This window comes from Erinaceus europaeus, chromosome 10 (genome assembly GCF_950295315.1).
Source record: "Erinaceus europaeus chromosome 10, mEriEur2.1, whole genome shotgun sequence".
Taxonomy (NCBI): Eukaryota; Metazoa; Chordata; class Mammalia; order Eulipotyphla; family Erinaceidae; genus Erinaceus; species Erinaceus europaeus.
This window is the reverse complement of record NC_080171.1, coordinates 28,246,519-28,269,414: the sequence shown is the minus strand read 5'-3', so window position 1 is coordinate 28,269,414 and position 22,896 is coordinate 28,246,519. Positions and strand designations below refer to the sequence as shown.

At 51.2% G+C, this 22,896-nt stretch overlaps 3 protein-coding genes across 4 annotated transcripts; all 3 read left to right on the top strand.

The window, feature by feature from the left end:
* Window positions 1–238: 238 nt before the first annotated feature.
* On the top strand, window positions 239–13,699 carry LOC132540812 (beta-lactoglobulin-2-like). The gene is made up of 7 exons (XM_060199001.1): window positions 239–328; window positions 755–894; window positions 1,389–1,462; window positions 2,436–2,552; window positions 3,103–3,207; window positions 3,294–3,304; window positions 13,640–13,699. The coding sequence occupies exons 1-7, from the start codon at window positions 239–241 to the stop codon at window positions 13,697–13,699; spliced, it is 597 nt and encodes a 198-aa protein (XP_060054984.1).
* Window positions 13,700–14,999: 1,300 nt separating this feature from the next.
* LOC132540811 (beta-lactoglobulin-3-like) lies at window positions 15,000–17,237 on the top strand. The gene is made up of 5 exons (XM_060199000.1): window positions 15,000–15,027; window positions 15,232–15,327; window positions 16,123–16,287; window positions 16,778–16,882; window positions 17,082–17,237. The coding sequence occupies exons 1-5, from the start codon at window positions 15,000–15,002 to the stop codon at window positions 17,096–17,098; spliced, it is 411 nt and encodes a 136-aa protein (XP_060054983.1). The 3' UTR covers window positions 17,099–17,237.
* A 747-nt stretch (window positions 17,238–17,984) lies between these two features.
* LOC103112140 (beta-lactoglobulin-1A/1C) lies at window positions 17,985–22,528 on the top strand. 2 transcript variants are annotated; one of them, XM_060199398.1, is made up of 6 exons: window positions 17,993–18,223; window positions 18,507–18,640; window positions 19,125–19,198; window positions 19,422–19,535; window positions 20,002–20,097; window positions 20,770–22,512. In XM_060199398.1, the coding sequence occupies exons 1-6, from the start codon at window positions 17,999–18,001 to the stop codon at window positions 20,793–20,795; spliced, it is 669 nt and encodes a 222-aa protein (XP_060055381.1). In that variant the 5' UTR covers window positions 17,993–17,998; the 3' UTR covers window positions 20,796–22,512. The 2 variants fall into 2 exon arrangements, with proteins under 2 accessions (XP_060055382.1, XP_060055381.1); XM_060199399.1 differs by lacking the exon at window positions 19,422–19,535 and having other exon boundaries at window positions 17,985–18,223; window positions 20,770–22,528.
* Window positions 22,529–22,896: the final 368 nt, after the last annotated feature.

Genomic DNA, 22,896 nt, shown 5'->3' with positions numbered 1-22,896 from the left:
GCCCTTCCTGTTTGGACTCAGAGGGATGTCAGTGATGTTGTCCCAGAAAGAGGGCCTTATCTCTTCTGGAAGATAACATCCTCATGGCTCCTAGGAGAGGTCGTATGGGTTCAGGGAAACAGATGGAGGGGGGGCTGGCCTGTGTGGGCCAGCGCTCCTCCTATAAGAGGCCCCCAGCCCATTGTTCGGCCTCCACCACTCACTCTCTGAGCTCAGAGTTGCTACCATAGCCGCAGCCATGAAGTGCGTCCTGTTCGCCCTGGCTCTTGTGTGTGCTGCCCAGGCCATCTATGTCCCCCAGCCCATGAAGGACATGGACGTGAGAAAGGTCTGGGGTTCGAGTGTGGGTGTGGAGGGTCAGGAAGGCCTGAATCTTAAGAATCCAAAGGGGGACCAAAGTGAAACAACGGTTAGGGGCATCTCTGCCCTACTCAAATGTTGGCAGGGGCAGGGGGGTGTTCTGCCCAACTACCTGAGCCCCATGAGCTCACATCTCTATTTCACTTCTGGGGTGCTATCACCTACAAATGGGAGCCTGCCTTACACAGGCCTGGGTGGACAGGGTGGTAGTTCCAAATTTGAAAGACCTCTCCTTCCTCCCCTACCCCTGGCAGGGAGCACATGCTCCTGAATCCTAGTGCTTCAGCGCGTCTCACACACCTGGGGAACCTGGGAATGTAGCTGACCCCCTCTGCCCTGGATGAGGCAGGGCAGGGCTCCCTTCTGCTCCTGAGTGAGTGTGTGTTCTCTGCAGCTGGCCGGGAAATGGCACACCATGGCCATGGCCTCCAATGACATGTCCCTCCTGAACTCCGAGGAGGCCCCCATGAAAGTGTTCATCAATAAGCTGACAGCCACCCCAGAAGGCAACATGGAAGTCACCCTTAGCAAATGGTAGGTGTCTCCCTGGCTGTGGACTCAGCATGTCCAGATGGACAGGGCTCCCTATGGGGTCTCTCATTCACTGCATGGGCTCAATGACCTCTCCATCGCCCCAGACCTCCACCCAGCAGCAGTGGACCAGCAGGCCACCCACAGAGAGCATGGGGATAATGGGATTCAGGGTGTGGACAGTGCCCCCAGGAGCCCTGTCTGACTTTGGGGTTCAGGGCAGCAGGTGGAGGAGTTCCGAGGTGAGCTGTGATGAGGCTAGGATGGATGGAGCCCATGAATGGGTCACTCTTGGACATGATCAGTTTGAGTTGCCAAAGGCAGCTGGGCATCCCATCTCCTTGTTGCCAGTTTGCTATTCATCTGCTGGGATCACTGAGGACCCTCACAGCAGACCAGGCTGGGAGAAGTGTGTGTGTGGGTGCTGTCTGGTGTCTCCTGTGGGGCTCAATATTGTGAATGCCACACCACACATACACACACTGCTGGCTTCCCAGGGTCAACCACAAATGCGTGGAGATCACCATCTTGGCTCAGAAGACTCAGGACCCCGCTGTGTTCATGATAGACTGTAAGTGTCAGCTCCCCCACCAGTCAGTGTGGCCCTTCAGGCCCCCAGGGGTGTGGGGACATGGGGGTGTGGGATGTGGATGAGAGCTCGGGAATACAAGCTCAGCATAAAAATGCCCCCTAAACAACACAGGGAGGGTTTCCCTCTGGAATCTGCTTCTAGAACATTTTGCTTCACTGCCTCTCCCCAGCCTTTCTGCACACCTTGAGGCACTGCACCCAGCCCTGGGAAGCCCCTCTGGTCCAGACCATGGTCTCACCCAGGTCCCATACCCCAGACCCAGTCCTCCTCTGCCTTGGGCCCCCTGCCCCCTCTCTCAAGTCCTAAGGGGCCACCTGCCTCTGTGTTCTTGTCATGTGCTTCCTCTGAGCTCCTGCGTGGGTGTGGGGGTTCTGTGAGTCTTCTGGCCCCTCCAGGCTGCCAAGTCTGTGTCCATGGGGGTTGGTTGGGGTCGTTTCCCCATTCTTCTCCTGAGAGCAAGCTCACCTGGAGGGCCTCAGTCTACCTGGGCAGGAGACAGGGTCTCCTCACAGCTGGGCAGGGCCATCACCCTTGAGCCCGGCAGGCGAGAGAGAGTCTACACACACTGCTTCCTACAGCAGTTCTCCACTTCTCATATCCATGACATCCCCCCACACACAATTGTTTTGCGTGTGCACACTGGACCCCAGCATTTGCCTTTGAGGGGTTGTGCTGGGAAGTGAGGACAAAGAAACAAGTGGCTTCATGCCAAGCCCAAGCAGTGCAGGAGAGAAAATATAGGTTTGCCGGAAAAAGTGTGTCAGGGCTTGAGTATGTCAGGGCTTGGGTTTGCCCAGTAAGTGGCCTGGATGTCCTCTGGGCATCAGCATACTTCTTGTTGCACTGTCACTGTACCCACTGAGTTTTGGGGGAGGAACGGGGTGGGGGGGCAGTGGTGGTCATCAGGAGGGACTCTGCTGAGATTTCAGGTCCCTGCTGGCATGTGTTACAGATGAAGGGCAGAAGATCACTGTCACCGTGGTGGACACAGACATCATCCACTACATGTACTTCTGTATGAACATCCCCATGCCCTCTGCCAAGCAGGCCACCGTGTGCCAGTACACGTGTACGTGACCCTTCTTTGAGTGATTGGGGAGTGAGGGGACAGGAGCTGCCTCCCCAGACTCCCTGGTCACATAAGTGAAGCTCATTGGACACCAGACTTGGAGGGATGAGTTTGACATGGAGACAGGGTGCAGCGATGATGTGACATCCTCCACAGGTCAAACAGAGTGACAGCTGAGACTAGGGGACTTGGGTCTAAGCATAGGGGCCCCCACAGTGGGAAAAACCCATTACTATCAACCCAGCAATGACTTGTAAAGTATCAGCGAGGAAAGTACTTCTCAAGGGAGATGTTTTACCTAAGAAATATACTGGCTATACTGCCCAGGCCCTTGGGAGGCCCAAAGCTCTCAGGCTGACCATGGGGATCCCAGCTTAGCTGGGGGCAGACCTGGCCATCCTCTTGTTCTGATGCAGACCTAGGAGAATGGGGTTGGGGGAGGCAGGACCCTGGGCCAGAAGACCACCCTGGGTGGGATGCTTCCCACACTCATACTCTGAGCTTCACCAATGCCCAAACAAGCCAGAAACTGACTCTCCACCTGCTATAGCCAGGACCATGGACCCCAGCGAAGAGTACCTGAAGAAATTTGACAAAGTTCTTGAAGCCCAGCCCATGGAAATCCAGATCTATCTGAACCTGGCCAAGGCAGATGGTAAGCAGGGGTCCCAGGCAGCCCAGCTGGATTTGGAGAGAAGCACCCCCTCTCCCAACTCTGGGTCCCCATTGCTGCTTCTGTAGGAATCACCAAAGTACCACCCTTCAGGAGGTGTGAGTGCATAATCCCTGAGCTGGGTCTTTCTGGGCCTGGCTGGGGTCCCAGCTGTGACTGCCCCCTTCCCTTCTTCTGCAGAGCCCTGCCGCTTCTAGGTGCACTCCTGCCCATCCTGCATCAGGAGTCAGGGAGAACAAAGACACCAGTGCTACTGGATGTCACTCTGGCAGAACCAGCATGGTGTCCCCCCTACTTTCTTGCCCTGAACCTTAACTCAGCAATAAAGAGATAACCCAGTGATGTTCTGTCATGACTCTTCCCTCTATGTATATGGGGTGGGATTGTGGGGGTCCAGAGGGTGGGCAGCAGGCAGAGCAGGGGGCATCTATGAGCCAATCTCTGTGCAAGGAGGTTTCAGTGATGGTCTTTCATGACCATCTATCCCCTCTCAGCCACCCTGGCTCCTTGATGCCCTGCTTGCAACCTGAATAACATCATTTTACCAAATATAATTCTTGAAGAAGAAATAACTCAGGTGTTTTGAACCCTGGAAGAATGAGATGGTGGGATGGTGTGGGGGTGGGGAGGTGAGGCTATAGAGCCCAGCATCAAAGGGGGTCACCCCACCTCTCAGAACATGTCTGACCTGCTCTCCCAGAAGGAAAAGGAAGAAGGAAAATCCCCTTTTATCATCCCAAGTGAGCTCATTTCTCTCTGACCTCCCCAGCCTGGGGCCCCCCTCCAGCAACTGGACATGCCCCAGAACACCTTGGCTCCATGATCTGTCACCTGCAGCCCAGAGATGGGTGGTGCCCCCCCCCCCCGCCCTGGGGTGAAAGGAAGAAACCTTAGCCTCAAAGGGCAACACAGTGCCCGCAGGCTGACTGCCAAACTCCCTGCACCACCAGCACAGTCACCAGCAACTTCCCAGCTATGGGACCAGTGTGGGAGGTGTGTGTGATACCATCCTTCCTGCAGGGACCCTCCCGCCACCACAGTTCTTAGCTGGAAGGGACTGACTCTGGTTGGCAGAACTGAGCAGCCAGAATGTCCAGCAGCTAATGTGCTGTTATGGGTCTGGTGGGGACAGAGTGTTTAAAACCCCTACAGTCTCTCTGTAGGGGTTTGAAACCCTGAAAAAAGCAGTTTGCTGTGGAACACAGCACTCTGAAAGCTGGTGAAGGAGGTCATTATGCCCTGGGGATCACCCTCTCCAAGTCACTGACTGGATTCTGTTTTACTTCTTGGTGTTTCTGCTATGATGGTGTTTTTCTCTGTCAGTTTCCCCACTTGTATTCTTTAAAATATATATTTATGTGTTTTATTTTAATGATAGAGAAAGATACAGAGAGAGATTACAGCACTGCTCAGCTCCGATTTATGGTGGTGCAGGGAGATTTAATCTGGGACTTTAGAGCTTCAGGCATGAAATTTTTTTGTTTTATTCGTTTTTATTTTATTTATTTATTTGTTTAGCCTCCAGGGCTATTGCTGGGGTCAGTGCCTGCACTACGAATCCACTGCTCCTGGAGGCTATTTTTGTCCTTTTGTTACCCTTGTTGTTGTTGTTATTGTTGTTGGATAGGACAGAGAAACCGAGAGAGGAGGGGAGATGGAGAGGGGGAGAGAAAGATAGACACCTGCAGACCTGCTTCACCACTTGTGAGGGAACCCCCCTGCAGGTGGGGAGCTGGGGGTTCAAACCAGGATCCTTATGCCTGTCCTTGTGCTTTGCACCATGTGTGCTTAACCTGCTGCACTACCACCCAACTCCTGCATGAAAGTTTTTTGTATAACCATTATGCTGTCTCCCCCATGCACCTCACTTGCATTCTTTAAAAAATATATTTATTTTTATATAAATTTTTAAAATTTATTTTTCCCCTTTTGTTGCCCTTGTTGTTTATTGTCATTGTTTTGTTGTTATTGCTGTTGTTGTTGTTGTTGGATAGGACAGAGAAAAATCAAGAGAGGAGGGGAAGACAGAGAGGGGGAGAGAAAGATAGACACCTGCAGACCTGCTTCACCGCCTGTGAAGCGACCCCCCTGCAGGTGGGGAGCCGGGGGTTCGAACCAGGATTCTTATGCCAGTCTTGCACTTTGTGCCATGTGCGCTTAACCCACTGTGCCACTGCCTGGCTCCCCATATTTACTTATTTTTATCTGATAGGCCAGAAAGAAATTGAAAGGGGAAGGGGGCATAGAGGAGAGAGAAAGAGAGATACTTACAACTTTACTTCATTACTCATAAAGCTTCCTCCCTGCAGGTGGGGGCCAGGGGCTTGAACCCAGTTCCTTGCACTTGGTATTAATAAGAGTATTAATTTGGGGCCAGGCAGTAGCACACCTGGTTAAGTGCACACATTACAGCACACAAGGACCCAGGTTCAAGCCCCTGGTCTCCACCTGCAGGGGGAAAGTTTCACGAGTGGTGAAGCAGGGCTGCAGGTGTCTCTCTGTCTCCCTCTTTCCCTCCCCCTTTCTTCTCAATTTCTCTGTCTGTAATAAATAAATAAATAAATAAATAAATAAATGAAATTAAGAAAAGACTATTAACTTAAAACAAAGAGGAAGGAATCCTGGCAACAAACATGGATGATCTTCATAGGTATTGTGCTATATATCACAGAGGATAGCCTTGGAGGACTCCACACATATGAAGCAGAGTCATCAAACCCATGGACACAGAGAGTGGGTGGTGGGTGCAGACTAGGGGGCATGTGAGGGACAGAGTGTCATTGGGAAGATGAACAGGTTCTGTGGGTGGAGGATGAAGTGGACATACAGTGATGTAACTGTGCTTGGCCTCACTGAGCCGTGAGCTTGAAGACAGTCTGGATAATTGTATTGAGCGTCTTTGCCCATGATAGTCACAAAGCCATGCGGCCTGTGCCAGCCACCCTCCACTCCACAGGCTGTCTCTCCTCGGAGCTTCTGTGGCATCATCCTCTCTTGGCCTGGGGGCTCTCACTCACTTGATCCCTTGGCCAAGGCCCATGAAACTCCCTGCTCTCTTGCAATAGCACCAATGGGGCCTGACTTTCTCCCTCTATCTAGAACATTCTTTCAACAGGTTTCTGCAGGACTCACCTGTTCCACTCTCACTACCCTACATGGAGGCTGCCTTCTGCCTCCCGGCTCTTCCCATGCTCCTTCCCAGGCCTCCCCTGAGCATCCTAGCTGTCCCCACACAGCAGAGTCCTACAGCATGTGGGTTCCTCCTGTCCCTGTGCACCTGTGCCTGGAAAGGACCTTGCCCTTGTGAGTCACAGTCACCTCAGGGCTGGTGGCCCGCTCATCCCTGATTGCTGCTCACCAGAGACAGAGGTCTGGCTTCCACATCAGATCCCTTCTAGCAGTTTGCAAACATGTCTGAGAAGAGGGGAATAATCTCACAGCTAGCCCGCAGGCTCCCCAACACCTTTGGCAGCCCTGGGTGACCCAGCAAGAGGCCAATCTGGTGTCACCAGGCACAGTCCTCTAGGGCTCAGGATATAGATCAATGATGGGGAAGGTGCTACAGCTCCAGAGGAAGTGGGGTACAGCCCTCAGGAAGGAAATGAGCCCTGGCAAGAGGGGTGGGGCTGCAGTAACCCTAAACCAGCGAAGGGTATTCTGAAGGACTTGAGCAGGTACCAGGGATCAGGACTCCCCAGAACAAAAACATGGATCCTTCCCTCCCCACCACATATACTTAAGCCCATGGGACATATTAGCCCAATGCCTCTGGGAAAAGGACCCCATGATCAGGTGACACTGTGAAGCCATCACTGACCAGCAGGAGGAAATTTGAGGTCCATGAAGGACCCAGGCCAAAAATATAAACACTAGATGAGCTCCGTATTGGCCCAGATCTTGGCAGGAAGGACTAACACCAGGCTTTGCAGTTTTGAATGCAAAGAACACTGTAGGTCTTGGGAAATATTCCAGTGCTAGAGCACCAGATTACACACCCAGAAATCTGGGGCTTAATCTCCAGCACTGCCAGGCTAGCATGGGGGTGCCTTTTCCCGGGCGTGTGCTCTCTGGGTTGGAGAGGACTCGACCAGAGCCAGCCTGGGCTGTTACTCACTCAGCAATGCAGGAGAGAGTCTTGAACTCATGGTGGAGTGGTAATGCAATGTCTTTATTGATCAGAGACAACACTTTTATAGGATAGAACTGGATAGAAGAGCAAGTTGGAAATGGAAATGGCTAAGAAAAGGGGTGGAGAAAGGCAAAAGTGGACTGGGAAGGTAGAAACTTCCTTAGCAACTGTTGCAGGGGTTTTAACTGCTGGGATTAACATTACCCTGCAGGCAGGGAGGGTCTTAAAGATAGATCAAAGGAATGGAATGGGTGGGGGATCTTTCAGGCAAACCAATGATTATGTAAATAGGCCATAGTATCAGGAATGCAGGGGGGAGCTGGCTTAATGCCTGACACAACACCATCATATGCCAGAGCTGAACAGTATTCTGACTCTCTCTCTCTCTCTCTCTCTCCCTCTCTCTGTCATGAAAGCAGAAAAATATTTTTCTAAAACAAAGGGCACAGTAGCCTCCCAACACTTCATCTGCACTATTCCAGCTTTTAGGTCCATGATTGTTCAACAATTTGTTTGGCTTTGTATGTTAACTCTCTTTTCAGCCACCAGGTTCCAGATGCCAGCATGATGCCAACCAGACTTCCCTGGACTGACGACCCCACCAATGTGCCCTGGAGCTCCGCTTCCCCAGAGACACACCCTACTAGGGAAAGAGAGAGGCAGACTGGGAGTATGGACTGACCAGTCAACGCCCATGTTCAGCAGGGAAGCAATTACAGAAGCCAGACCTTCCACCTTCTGCAACCCACAACGACCCTGGGTCCATACTCCCAGAGGGATAGAGAATGGGAAAGCTATCGGGGGAGGGGATAGGATATGGAGATCAGGTGGTGGGAATTGTGTGGAGTTGTACCCCTCCTAACCTACATTTTTGTTAATGTCTCCTTTCTTAAATAAAAAAAAGGGGGGGGCACTGAAAAAAAAAAGGACCAATGACAAGCACTGGAGAAGACACTGAGCTCATGCTGTGGAGAGAATACAGGTTTAGTGTGAATAAAAGGAAGTGATGGGAGGGGAGCAGAATGAAGGAAAAGAGAGGGGGTCATGGAGTGAGGAGTGACTAGGAAGTGAAGGAGCTAGCAGCTTCCTGGTGGTAAGCTGGGGCATGTAGAACCCATCCTTAGCCTCCTGGAGTAGGAAGCACAGACACCTGGTCACTGTCTGCTGCAGGTAAACTGCATGATGCTGGGATCCCCAGCTGTCAAGCTGTGAGTGCAATGAGGTCTGGGCTTGTCACATAATCTAATATATGATGTTCAAGCTGACAGCAGAAAGGAAAGACACCATGGATGAGTTAAGGATGCAAGTGAGGTGGGATCCTTTTGCATGATGCTATAGTAGGACCTCAGTTATGTGTGAGAATGTTCTGGAAAGAATTTTCATGGGGAGATGAGAAACTTTGCCCATATGTCTGCAAACCACCAACATTCCAATAAGTGATAAAAAAAAATGCAAGTGAGGGGGCTGGATGGTGGAACCCTTAGTTGAGCACTCATGTGCTCAGCTCTGGTTTATGGTGGTGCAGGGGATTGAACCTGGGACCTCTGAGCCTCAGTCATGAGAATTTGTTTGTATAACCGTAATTCTATCTCCCCCACCCAGTCTTATTTGTTTTTTAAGTAACCTCGGCTTACAAAGCTGTAAATGTTTCAGGGGCCAGGCAGTGGCAGTGGTGCACCTGGTTAAGTACACACACTGCAATGAACAAGGACATGGGTTCAAGCCCCTGGTCATCACCTGCAAGGGAAAAGCTTCATGAATGGTGAAGTTGGGCTGCAGGTGTCTCTCTCTCTCTCTCTCTCTCTCTCTCCCCCCCTTCCCTTTCTATGTCTCTCTGTCTCTATTCAATAATAAATAAATAATTTAAACACATTAAATAAATTAAAGTTTAAAAAACACTCTTAGTATTTTGAAAGCACAAATTTTCACCTCTTCAAAAACTATTGCTACTTATTCCTTCCTGATCACCAAAGCACCCATATCCCTCCCCAGAGCCCACTGGACCCTCTCACCCTGGAGTCCCATCTCCAAACCTTTTAATGGCCTCAGTTATGCAGTTTGAGACCAAAGTTTATCTTCATTTGATTTTGCTCCCTTGCTTTATTTTCTCCACATGGGAAAGTGTTCAATATTTTCCTTTCATGTAAGTCACTTTAGTATGTCTGTGGGACTAGGTTAGTAGTTTAGTTTAGTAGACTGATTTAGTGAATCTTTTTTTCTCTTCCTATCTTCCTATTTTTGCTCAAATCATTTTATTAGGGGGACAATAGCTTACAGTACAGTTGTGGACACATGGGTACTATTTCTCATCTCCCTGTAATGTATGTCTACAAAACATTCTCACCTCCAACTTGGGTTCCTATCTGTCATCCTACACTGGGTTTCTAATGCTGTCTCTGCCCTCTCCCCTCACCTCCTCTCCCAGAGTTCTTTGCTTTAGTACAACGCATCACACCCAGTCCAACTGGTAGTGAATTTTTTTCTCTTCTTTTCTTTTATTAAAGGAAACATTGACAAAACTACAGGATAAAAACCACACAATTCCCACCACCAGAATGCCATATCCCATCCCTTTCCCTGATAGCTTTCCTATTCTTTAACCCTCTAGGAGTATGGATCCAAGGTCATTGTAGGATGCAGAAGGTGGAAGGTCTGGCTTCTGTAATTGCTTCCCTGATGAACATGGGTATTGACAGGTCGATCCATACTCCCAACATGCCTCTTTTTCCCTAGTGGAGCAGGGCTCTGGGGAAGTGGAGCTTTTAACTAATGTTTATCTGAAAAATTCTTTACTGCTCCTTAAAACTTGATTGATATCCTAGCTGGATACAGGGTTAGAGTTAGGGTTAGGTCTTTATTATTCAATAATTATTATTTACTAATTATAATAATCCAATTATAATAATTATTCAATTATTATTCAATATGAAGTCTTTATTATTCAAAACTCTGAGTTTATCTTGCCAGGACTCTTGAGCTGTTAGAGGTGCTATAATCAGTCATAGTTTAGCTGTTGTGGAGATCAGGTCCCAATATGGCTACCTTCAGGCTCCTGGGATCTTCCCAAGTTCTGCTGTTGTCTCTGTCCCCAACTAGTTCACTGTCTCTATTTCCCCTTTCCTATGGTTGTGAAGGTGTGGACATAGGCTTATAATAGGATCAGGGAAGCTCCCATGGCACAGAACCAGAAGGTGGGGGGATGCTGTGGCAGGCAGCCGCTGAGGGCAGGTGGCTGGGAGGCTGAGGCTGGCAGTGTGGAGCTGGGGTGGGGCAAGCCTTGAGGGGGTTGGATGAGCCATGAACAAGGAGAGGTGGCAAACAGGTTGGTAAGGAGGCAAAGGACAGCTTTTCAGCTTTCTACCTTTGGTGAACAAGTGCCTCTGTGTCCTCCCCACCTGGATGCTGGACCTTTGTTCTCTGTTATAGTTGTTAACTCTAAGCCCTACCTGTTTCCAAGCTGGGTGTTCCCTGTGTGTTGTGATTTGTTGCTGTTGACAGGACTCCTTCCTCTTATGGGCTGGATTCTTGTCTCTCTGCGTGAGTGTTGCTCCATGTGAATACATGGCCATCTCCACCTTTCAACTGTTGCAATGCTGTTGCTGTGAATATGGGGCCTAGGCATCCTTGGGTTCCCTTGGGTGTTCCCCCAGAATGGGATGATTGGGTTTTCTGTATCACTGTCTGCCTCTTTGAGCTGCCCCCATACCATAGCCATCCCAGCAGCTGGCTTTGACAGACATGCTTTGGTAGCTGGCTTTGGTTGTGTTGGGTCGTGGTGATGTGAGATGTGACAGTGACCCCTGGAATGGCATTGTGGTGGCAGGAGGAGTTTGGGAACATCTGAATCATGACACTCATCAATATCCTAAGGGAAGGGAATGCTTCTAGATGAAGGTAACCAGCAAGCTGCATGTTTGGGATGCCTGGCTGGCCCCCAGGGTGTGACCCATTACACCTAGAGGAGCACTTACAAACCTCATGTCATTGACCTGGGTTCCGGGAGACACTAGAGCCTGCCAGGGTCCATTGCTTTTGAATGATATGCACATAGGTTCACTAAAGGTGAAGGTTTCTATTGCCCCGAGGTCTGAGAGGAGGGCTCAGCTGCAGCCCCATATGGGACTGATGGATCTCTCCCAGAGCTGTTTTCATAAAGACTGTTCAATAGGAAATGTGGCAGATGACCAGAAGACTCTCATCTGGTCTGCTCTGGGACTCCCAATCAGACACCACCAGATGTGACCTACAGTGCTAAGATAAAGCCCCGCCATCCCCAAGGTCTTGCATCCTCCCTTTCTGTCTTCCTAATAAAAGAAGCTTCTGAGTCAAAGGAACCACCTTCTCTTCCCCTTGACAGGCTTTCTCTCCCCAAATGCCAGTCTCCTGTTATTGGTGCCTGTGTGACAGGAAAATCAGGCTGCTTGTCTGACAATATCCTCAGTGGATGCAAGCACGGGTCCCCTCTCAGCCGAGTCTCAGTCTAAAAAGGCATTTCTTTTTTTTTTTCTTTTTTATTTAAGAAAGGATTAATTAACAAAACCATAGGGTAGGAGGGGTACAACCCCACACAATTCCCACCGCCCAATCTCCATATCCCACCCCCTCCCCCGATAGCTTTCCCATTCTCTATCCCTCTGGGAGCATGGACCCAGGGTCATTGAGGGTTGCAGAAGGTAGAAGGTCTGGCTTCTGTAATTGCTTCCCCGCTGAACATGGGCGTTGACTGGTCGGTCCATACTCCCAGTCTGCCTCTCTCTTTCCCTAGTAGGGTGGGTCTCTGGGGAAGCTGAGCTCCAGGACACATTGGTGGGGTCTTCAATCCAGGGAAGTCTGGCCGGCATCCTGATGACACCTGGAACCTGGTGACTGAAAAGAGAGTTAACATACAAAGCCAAACAAATTGTTGAGCAATCATGGACCCAAAGCTTGGAAAAGTGGAGAGGAAGTATTAGGGAGGTACTCACTGCAAACTCTAGTGTACTTCTGCTTTCTTACTTTGGTGCCATACTCAGTCAATTTCTGCTTTGCGTTTCTACTTCTTTTTTTAAAAAGGCATTTCTTACTTCTGCCCTGCTGACCGAACTCTTAGGTGCCAGGGCCTGGCAAGAGAAGACATGTGCTGGTGGGGCCATCCTCCTCCTGTGTCCTGGCCCCCTCCCACATTGGACATACATCCTGCCAAGCCATCACTTGCTTCCTGCTCCTGGTACTCTGTGACACATTCTTCCTAGAAGGTTGGAACATGTTTACCTCAGAGACCACTTCACAGTCCTGTTCTCAGAACAGCAGAGCCTCTAGAAGCCCTCAGGAACCATGTCTGAGCCAGGGGAGTCAGTGTTTCTGGCTTTTAGAACTCTGGACTTGTGCTCACCCCTGGCTGACTTGCCTTTGCTTAGCAAGACCTCCTTCTGAGAGTCAGGCAGACCTAAGGGGGTCACTGGTGCAGTCAGCCCTGAGCTTCACCTTCTCACAGATGTACAACAGACACCAGAGCAGTAAACCTCACCAGCATCCTGGGTTAGGGCACACATCCTCTCCAAGGCACGGCTGGGTAGCTGGTGGCAACAATGCTGTGACAGTCAATGTGACAGAGAGAAGCAGAGTCTGTGGTCTGGGTCACTGTGAGGAGGTGCTCTACAGGCTCATCCAGGATGGGGTCCTATGAACTCCCACGTTTGGAAAGAAGAGTAGGGTACAGTTTGTTATGTCTCACTGGGTACTACCTGGCCTGTGGGGAAGAGAACTGAGGGAGGCAACACCCTTAAATGAGTATGGGCACGGCTAAACCTGCAACCCAGCTACTAGGGTTACATGTGGGGGTGGGAGGTGAAAATTTAGAGTAGGCCACAGGAACTGTGCCTCCCAGAACCACACTATCAGGACAGTGAGACAGTTCCTTCTTCATGCCACTGTACCCTAACCCTAACCCTATCCCCATACCCGAGAGGGGTACTGACACCTGAAGCTGAAAGACACCTGACGAAGCTGAAAGACAGTTCCTGACACCTGAAGCTGAAAGACACAAGGCTACTCTGGACTTAACATGAAAAAAGTTCTGGTCAACTTCAGAGCCTGCCACTGTGGACATCTGTGTTGTGCTTTTCCATAAGGAAATCATGCTATGGCCCTGACACGCCCACAGTGTGCCTCCCCAAGACCATGTCATGGGAATCCTTGAGGGGCTGGCCCTCATCATTGTTGTCACTGTTACTCCTTTTCCTGAGCTTACTTCAGGGAGGTGTACCCTGGGGCACCCTCTGACCGCACTCCCCTTCCCCTTCCCAGGGTGAAGAGGACCCCCTGACCAAGGCCACGAGCATGGATTTTGGAAGAAGCATTATGTGAGTTCTCCCTCCCCAGGCCCTCCCCCAGCTCTGAACTGTTCTTGTTCAACCCAGGAATTACTCTCAGTGCTGGGGTCCAACCCAGGAATTATTCCCAGTGCTGGCAGCTGTCTCTCCTGAATCTTAGCACCATACCATCTGTCCCCTTCCAGGAACTGTTTAGATCCCAGAGACAAAGCCCCTTCCTGTTTGGACTCAGAGGAAAGAGACACCTTGCGGTCCTGGAGAAGGAAGCCCCCAGGGCCTTGGGAGAGGTGTCCAGGGGATTCGGGGAAGTGTGTGTCCGTGTTGTGGGGGGGGGGCAGCTGGTGTGGCCCAGTTCTCCTATAAGAGGCCCTGGGTCTGCTGCTCAGCCTCCATCACTCACTCTCTGAGCTCAGAGCTGCAACTACCACCACAGCCATGAAGTGTGTCCTGCTCGCCCTGGCCCTCGTGTATGCCGTCCAGGCCATCGATGTCCCCCAGCCCATGAAGGATGTGGACATTAAAAAGGTTTGGGGGTAGCTGGGCTGGGCAGTGGTCTGCAGGCATGCAGGAAGCTAGGAGGTCAGGGACTCTAGGAGGCCGGAGGAAGTTGCCATGTTAGGGGCTGGTTAGTTCCCCCAAGGCATACCACAAACTCCACAGAGGGCCTAAACTATGGCCATGCCTCAAGTCTCAGAGACTGAGGTCCCAGCTCAGGTGTGGGCATGGTTGACGCCCCAAGTCCTTACTCCTAAGTATAAAGCTGTTGTTCCTTCCATGTGCTCACTCACTGCCCCCACCATGTTACCTGTGTCCACACTGCATCCTCATTGCCTTACCTTAATCACCCTGTAGAGACCCACCTCCTTAGAGGACCACATTTTGAGGTATAGAGGTGAGGTCTCCCACATTGGAATGGGAAAGGACATAGCTGGGCCTCTGGCAGCACCCCTGTGTACTGCAATCTCTTCAGTTGCACTCAACCCAGATGACGGGCTCAGAGCAAGTCTAGCTAGAACATTCCTCAGGTCAGCAATGGAAGAGGCTCAAGGAGGGCCCAGGAAGGGGATCTGTGAGTGTCCCCTAATCCCAGCTCAGCTTCCACCTTGGACAGCCTGACGGAGTAGGGGTTGAGGTGGGGTAGAGCACCCAATAGGCCCAGGTTCCCTTCTGCCTCCAAGCAACATGTGGTCTCCCCAGATACTTGGGAACTGGCACAGCATGGCCATGGCAGCCAACAACATCGCCCTCCTAGATTCCAAGGACGACCCCCTGAAAGTGTTCTTCAAGGCCATAGCACTCACTCCCGAGGGCAACCTGGAGATCACCATCACCAAATGGTGGGTGTGTGCCTGCGGGCACCTGGTGAGGGAGATGTGGATACCTGGCCCTCTCTGTCTGCTGCTGGCCTCATATCCTGTCCAGCCTGGTCACCTTTCAGCCATAACAGGGGTCAACTGGGCCTGGGTGGTCCTCTCATATTCTCCTCCTCCTGGGCCCTCTGGAAGTTAGCCTTTGTCCTTTCTGCAGCTGTGGCTTCCACATGACACAATCTGAAATGGCTCACAGACAGCCCCTTCCCCCTTACCAGGGAAAATGACAAGTGTGTTGAGAAGAAGATTGTGGCAGAGAAAACCGCTGTTCCTGCTGAGTTCAAGATCAAATGTAAGTGGGAGGCAGAGGCCCACCTCATCATACTGGAGCCCCCAGACTCAGACATGGTGGTGGGGAGTGGTGACTACAGTGGGGGCACTACCATGCACACTAGCTGTCATTGCCCTGCCTGCCGTCACTCCCCAGGTGACAAGGCTGAACAACCACTACTGGTATGGCTCAGGGTCCTGGCCAAGGTCACAAAACATCTGAGTCCATCTCCAGCCTGCCACCCAAGACTGGAAGGCATTTACTCACTGCCCATTCACTCATTCTTCTCTAAATCCATGGGAATCAGGCATTAGTGGGGAGGTCCCACTAAGGCCTCCCTCCCTTGATGGCCAAGTTTGACATGAGCTCCCATCTCAACCACTGTCCCATGCCACGGGGGGCGGTGGTGGGGAGTTGGAAATCTAACACTTTCTCTGAAGATGCCCAGTAAATGGCCAAGTCCTGGGGATTTGACTATGGGGAGCCCTCAGAGCAGCTCCCCTCCCCAGTGTACCCTATCTCCAGAAGGGTACCTCCTTATCTTGAGACATAACTAGGGGATGAGTATAGAAGTCCTGTTATTAACAGCCCAGAACCTGGAGTGCATCTTGGACTAAGAGCTAAATGAACCCCAAGTCCTAGGGTCTCTGAGTATCTCTCAGAGCTTCACGGTGACAGTGGGAGCCTCATGTCAGAGATGACACTAGGGAAAGACCACAGCATGTTGGGGTGCTGGGGGAGAACCTCCCTCTGGCAAGTGGGTGGAGGGAGATGGGGAGCCACCCTTCTCTGGTGTTGTTGAGGGATGTTTGTCAGCATCCCTCCTGAGGAAACAGAGCTTACCTCCAGTATCTCCCCCAGACAATGATGAGGAGCTGTTGTTCTTCCTGGTGAACACCGACAAATCAGATGAATACCCAATCGTCTGCATAAAGAGTGCCCAGGGGGCTCCTCAGAAGAAATTGGTCTGCCAGGAACTGGGTGAGCACAGTAGCCAGTGTCCCAGGAAGGGGCTAGGGTGTCCACCAGGGGCCCACAGACAAGAGGGGTGCTCATTCAGGGAGGGGAGGGGAGGTGTCAGCAGGTCCTGTGAAAGCATGTGATAGATGCCCTGATGGGCAGAGGACTATGGGCACCTGCTGTTCACCAAACAGGGAGTCAGAGATGAGAATTGTTTTAGAGGAGAAGGTTCCTAAAATAATCACACAGTGACATTGTCGGTGACAGGCAATGCCCATGACTATCCCAAGACCCCTGGCTTTGCCAGCCTGGCTGGAGGTGTGGGGTGCACCTGAATATTTGGGGGTCTTGCTCCTGTGACCATGCAAACCAAAACCCCTGAGAAGACAGGGAAGGGCTGGAGGGGCTGGACCTGGAGATCACCCCCAGTGGGAGGGCTTTCTGTTCTTCCTCCCTGAGATTCATCAAAGCCCCAGGCTTCCCACTCACCCCCCCCCAATTCCCACCCCAGCCAAGACCCTGACCTTCAACAAGGAAGCCATGGAGAAGTTCAGCAATTTCGCCAAAACAGCGGATGCTCAAGTCATTCTGTTCTTCATCCCCGGCCAGGTGGATGGTAAGTAAGCACTCTACACTCTGCCATCCTGGGGAAGCATGGGTTCTGGATGGGGGAGGGAGAAGCACACCATGTCCTAACTCTGAGTCCCCACTGCTGCTCCTGCAGGAATCACCAAAGTATCATCCTTCAGGGGGTGTGAGTGCACAGTCCCTGACTGGGTTCCCAGCTGTGACTGCCCCCTTCCCCTCTTCCACAGAGCCCTGCCGCTTCTAGGTACACCCCTGCCCATCCTGCATCAGGAACCAGGGAGGACGAAGACACTGGTGCTACTGGATGTCACTCTGCCAGAACCAGCATGGTGTCCCCCCTATTCGTCTGGCCTGAGCCTTAACTCAGCAATAAAGAGAGAACCTAGCGATATTCTGTTCTGACTCCTCTCTGTGCATGTGGGGTGGGGTCATGGGGGTTCAGAGAGTGAGGAATAAGGCTGAAACCAAAAGTCTACATCCAAAACCTCCTGACATCAGGGATCAGTACACATCTGAGGGCACTTTTAAACCTTCAGGAACAGGATGAATGGATGAATGGATAGATGGATGGATGGAACAATGGAAGAATGGTTGGGGGTGGGTGGATGAGCATTCAAACAGGATATCAATTCCATCCCCTGCATCAAAGATAATATGAGTCTGGAAATAAGATTCTGTGACTTTCCCAACTGAATGTGGATATTTGCACATGTCCTAAGAGTCTTCATTTTCCCCTTAAATTCCCAACCTCAGGGGCCAGGCATAGAAGTCAAAGGAAGACAGAGATGAATTTTGGATGTTGAGGTCTCTGAGCTGGCCTGCCAGAAGAGATCAAGTAGTCCAGAGGGTCACACACCCTTTGGGCATGTGGAAAAATCTCTGGACAGGAGGCTAGGATTTTGCACACATGGGCATACACACAGGCACACACACACTGAGAATGGCAGGGAGAGGTGGGGACAGTCTAGGTGGGGCCTAGATTCTCTGGCTCTGAGGGAGGGTGTGCCATTGTAGGAGAGCAGGGAATGGGCTTCTAGGATGATCAGCAATGTGGATGAACTGTCTCAACAACCTAGTCCCAGGCCCTGCCCTTCACATCTTCTAAACACATGCAGGTGACAAGGAGGCGTGACCTTCCTGGGAAATGACCTGGAATACTCCTCAGGGTTGGATAGCCAGCAGGTCCAGGCAGCTGCATGGATCCCAGGCCACTGCATTCATAGCAAAACTCCACAGTCCGGCGCCTGTACCTGCTATCATGGTCCTGTGGAGAGGGCTACTTCTGCTGCTGGCTCTTGGCCTGGGCCTGGTGGGGGCCCAGAAGACTCTAGAAGAAGTGCCAGTACAGCTAGACTTTGATGCACAGAAGGTAATGGGGGTCAAACTCAGTCCCTGAATGAAGACAGGAGCCAGTGTCACCTGGGGGTGGCACTGCTAGCAAGCCATCAGGATGTCAACCCTGGGATGAAGATAGGTAGTCCTGAGGGAAGGGAAGGGCTTAGATATCACTTATGCACCCCCCAGGTGGTGTGCACTTATCACTGGGGTCCCTGCCTTGTTTGGGTGCTGGAGATGAGGTGCTGGGAGCTGTCCCCAGAAAGGACAGGGAGTGCCCCACAGGATCTCATCAGCCCAATGCCTCCTTCCTGTAGGTGGAGGGACGCTGGCTGACCATGCAGCTGGCTGCCAGCCAAGCAGGCCTGATATCCCCAGGGGACCCCCTGAAGCTGGCTCTCCATTCCATCTGGACCCGAGGCCGAAATCTGGAGTTCATCTTGTTCTGGATGTATGCAAGCATCTTAGTTTCTCAGGTTGGGTGGGGTGGGGGAGTGGGAAGAGTTAGAACTAAGCACCAGTATAGTGGGGCATCCATGCAGGGGGACACCATATGGGGGGATGTGCATCCCCAGTTCATACCCACAACACAACACACACACACACACACACACACACACACACACACACACACACACACCTGCATATCAGAGTGTCACAGCTTCCAAAGGTGCAGCCTGTCCAGGAACCCAGGGGAAAAAGGATAATCAGGACCAGACCCCACAGAGATCTGAGGTTGTAACCCCTTCCAGGAAAATTTCCTCAATACTGTCTTCTCTAGCCCCACTGGCAACACAAGGTCCCACCCTCCTCCTCCAAGTAGGGTGAACCCAAAGATTCCAGCCAGGGTGTCTCCCACAGCCCCTGGGCAGAGTAGGGTTCAGAGGGTGAGAGACAGGGTGGGATGTCCTGTGAGCAAGCACCTTCTTTTCCAGAGGAGAGGGGGTATGCTCCAAAGTGAACCTCACACTCCAGCCTACCCAGATCCAAGGCCAGTACCAAGGCCCCGGTGAGTAGCCCAACCTCTAGCCTGGGACCTGCTCTGGGTTGGGAGTGGGCAGGACCACATCTGTCCTACACTGGCCTCAATGTCCAGAAGCGGGTTGTACTGGCACTGAAAGGAGGCTTTCCCACACCTTGGCATCTGCCCCTCTCCCATCTATGGGTTTATGGGGCATGGGGCATGGGGCATGGGGAGAGAGGTCATTTGTCCCTGTTCCGGGTGCCCGCAGTGGAGGGGGACAGCAGTGTGCACGTGCGCTTTGTCAGCACCGACTACAACAGCCTCATCCTCTACATCCGCTTCAAGGAGAGTGGCGAGCTCACCAGCCTGTGGGCACTGCTGGGTAGGTGGTGGATCTCTGGGCTGGCCAGCAGGTATCATCCCCAGACCAGCCCTGAGGGGGGTGCTGGGCTGTACTTGCTGTTCTCCCTCTCACACCATGGCAGCCTCTCTAGGCTCAGCCCCTGGCCCACATGCAGAGGCCTGGACATGAGATAGACAAAGAGCCACAGGGTTAAGGCAGAGATGCTGGGGAGAAGACTCAAGGTTTTCAGAGGGTGGGCACCAGACAGTGGGCAGATGGAAACAGAGGCCAAGAGAATCCCAAGAGGGGAGCAGCTAGTGCCAGAGTACCATGTGGGGGACTACCAATGGGGGGAAAAGGGCTTGACTAACACCATCAAGGTCAAGTCTGTGACCTTGCAAGGCTCTGGGGGTGGTGGGGTTGTTGAAGCCAGGAGGATGGGGCATAGCCTAAAAAACCAGGGCCTCTGGCCATGAGCCCTCACCACTAGTCTCTCTGACTTCAGCGAGAAGAATGCAGGAGGACCCCAGATGGCTGAAGGAATACCTAGGGTATGTCCAGAAATTCCAGTTGCAGAAGGCCCCAGTCTTCAATCTCGATGGTGAGCAAGACCCTCCAGTCCTGTTTCCCTGGAACCTCAGCACCTGGGGCTTCCTCTACCCACCCCCACCTCAACCCCTAGCCCAGCAACAATACAAGAGCAGAACTATGAAAAATGTGTCAACCTCTAGGAGGTGCAATGGGGTCAGACCTTTCCTGGTATCTTATAAAACCCATAACATATGGACTAGACACAGTCATGCCCTCATTTTATGGATGGGGCACCTAGGATCAGAGAGGTTCAGAAACAAGGTCAAAGTCACACAATAGGGGGGCAGAGCTCTACAGACCTAGTCTATCTCTCCCTGTACCCTTTCCTCGTGACTCATTCAGTCAATCAACAAACACTGGGGTACCTGTTATAGGAGTTTGGGAACAAATGGTAGATTATACAGAGAGACAACAATGATGACATCCATTTTGTTGGAGTCAATACCTTTCACAGGGGCAGGGGATGGCAGGCTTGTGGCAGAGGGAGGGGAGGATAGTGGATGGTCAGAGGGCTGGGAGATGGTCATGGATAGCTATGGTGGGACAGGAAAGAGGTAGCTAGATGGCCAGAGGTAAGGGGTCTGTGTGAGGGATAGAGGTTGTATGTTGAGGTGTGACTGATGAATTACAAAAGAAGTCATAATGTTCCTTAGAATCTTCACTCATTCCCTTCCCTCCACAGCTCACTGTCCCCCACCTGAAGCTTAGGGACTACCCCAAGACTGTCTGCCTATCACCCTCACCAAATATCCCTCCCATCCTCTAGTCACCCAGGAACCTTCTGAGCTCCTCTGCCACCTGCTAAGCCCCTCCAGCTTGGAACCCTGCCCTCTCAGACTGAGAATGACAGGTCCTGCCAGCCACAAGCCCCACAGCCTGGCCTGAGGACTGGCGAGAACTCAGCAGGAGGGGGGCAGGCTGTGGAATTGTGGGGGGCTATGTAGCCACCCCAAGCCTTAGGGAGCTGGCCATGCAGGGGTGTGGCCTGTGCCCATCTGGACTCCTCTCTGCTCCCCAAGAACCAAAGCAGCTTGTCCTATCCAGGTTAGGGGGCACTGAATAGCTGCAACCCAGCCCTGTGCCCCAGAAGAGACAAGTAAACACAGGATGAGGAAGGTGCCACCCTTCCCTGAGAGTCAAGGACCTGCTGGGGCAGTCAGAGGTCCATCTCTGCAGAAACTGGGTCACCCACTGGCAAGGCTGATTCCCAGAAAATGGAGTCAGAGCCTTCCTTGGCTCTGCAAATGCCAGAGACAGGAATGACTGGGTCCTGTCCCCAGGAATATACCCTGGCAAGGCAGGGTCTCATGAGCCTCAGCAAGGCAACTCCATGGGCCCAGCAGGATGTCAAGGGCAGAGTGAATCAAGCCTGAGAAGCTCTCTTAAAGGCAGCTGTGACAAGGACTAAGAGCACAGCGCTGTCAGGGACCAAGCAAACCCAGTAAGGAAGGCAGAGTGGCCTGTGTAACTACAGGACAAGCTTGCCCACTTCACAAGAAACCTCTGGAACTCATACGGGATTTTTGTCTTCAAATTCTGGCTTTGGGAGGATGGAAAAGTGAAAAGGACTTTGACACAGGATCTTCCCGCATGGTCTTTTGTTGTTGCTGGGGTTTCATCACTCTGGGTTGACTGGAGTTTCAGATAAAGAAACAGAGGCAGAAATAGACATCACAGCACTTAAATTTCCTCCAGTATGTGGTGTCTGAGTTCAAATCTGGGTCATGAACATGGCAAAGCAGGAGTGCTACTCAGAGGAGCTGTCTTACCAGCCTTTCCCACACAGTCTACAATGTCATGGCCAAGTAACAATTCTCCTAAACATGCCAAACAATTCATTCAGTGTTCTAGTGGGCTATTTTTTCTAAATTGTGAACCAGAAATCTATAATCACACAAAGGAACAAAAGATCTGAAACATCTTACAGAAAAGATGAATATAAATTGATCTGTGATTCTAAAACAGTCTATCTGAAATTGAAAAGTTGAGAATTATGTCTCCAGGGGAACTGGGTAGGGGCATACCCAGTAGAGTAGTCAAGGACCTAGCTTGAGGACTCAGGTTAGATCACAAGTGGTGGAGCAGCACTGCAGGTGTCTGTCTTTCTCCCTTCTTCCCCCACCCCTATTTTTCTCCATTTCTATAAGAAAAAAGGAAAGAGAAAGGGAAGAAAATGGTCTTCAAGAGTGGTGAAGTCATTGTGTATGTCAATAAGCTGGGTGCCAAAAACAGTGAATTAGTTATTTAAAAATTGTGTGGCTCCAGGTCCTGAACATATTAGCAGAAGAGGAACCACTAGGGGGTTGAATTATCCTGTGGAAAACTGAGAAATGTTACACATATACAAACTACTGTATCTTACTGTTGTCTGTAAACCATTAATTCCCCAATAAAGAAAAAAAAATTGTGTGGCTTACAAGTAGGGCCAGTCACAGTGATTAAGTTCTAGACTTGAATATGTGAGGTCCCAAATTCATTCCAGAATAATGCTTTGGTTCTCTTTATCCCTCTCATTTAAATTAATAAAGAGAACTTTTAAAAAATGAAACAATACCATGTGACATCAGTTGAATAATCAAAACTGGGTAGAAGGGCTGAGGAGATAGCATAATGGCTGTTTAAAAAGATTCCCATAACAGAGACTCTGAAGTTCCAGGTTGACTCCCCTGCACCATCTTAAGCCAGAATTTAGTAGTACTCTGGTAAAAAACAAACAAATAAACAAAACTTAGGTAATGCACATGAGTAAAGCAGGCCCTCTAAAAATGTCCTTGCTTCCTCATAATGCTGAGAAAGAAGTGTTAAAATG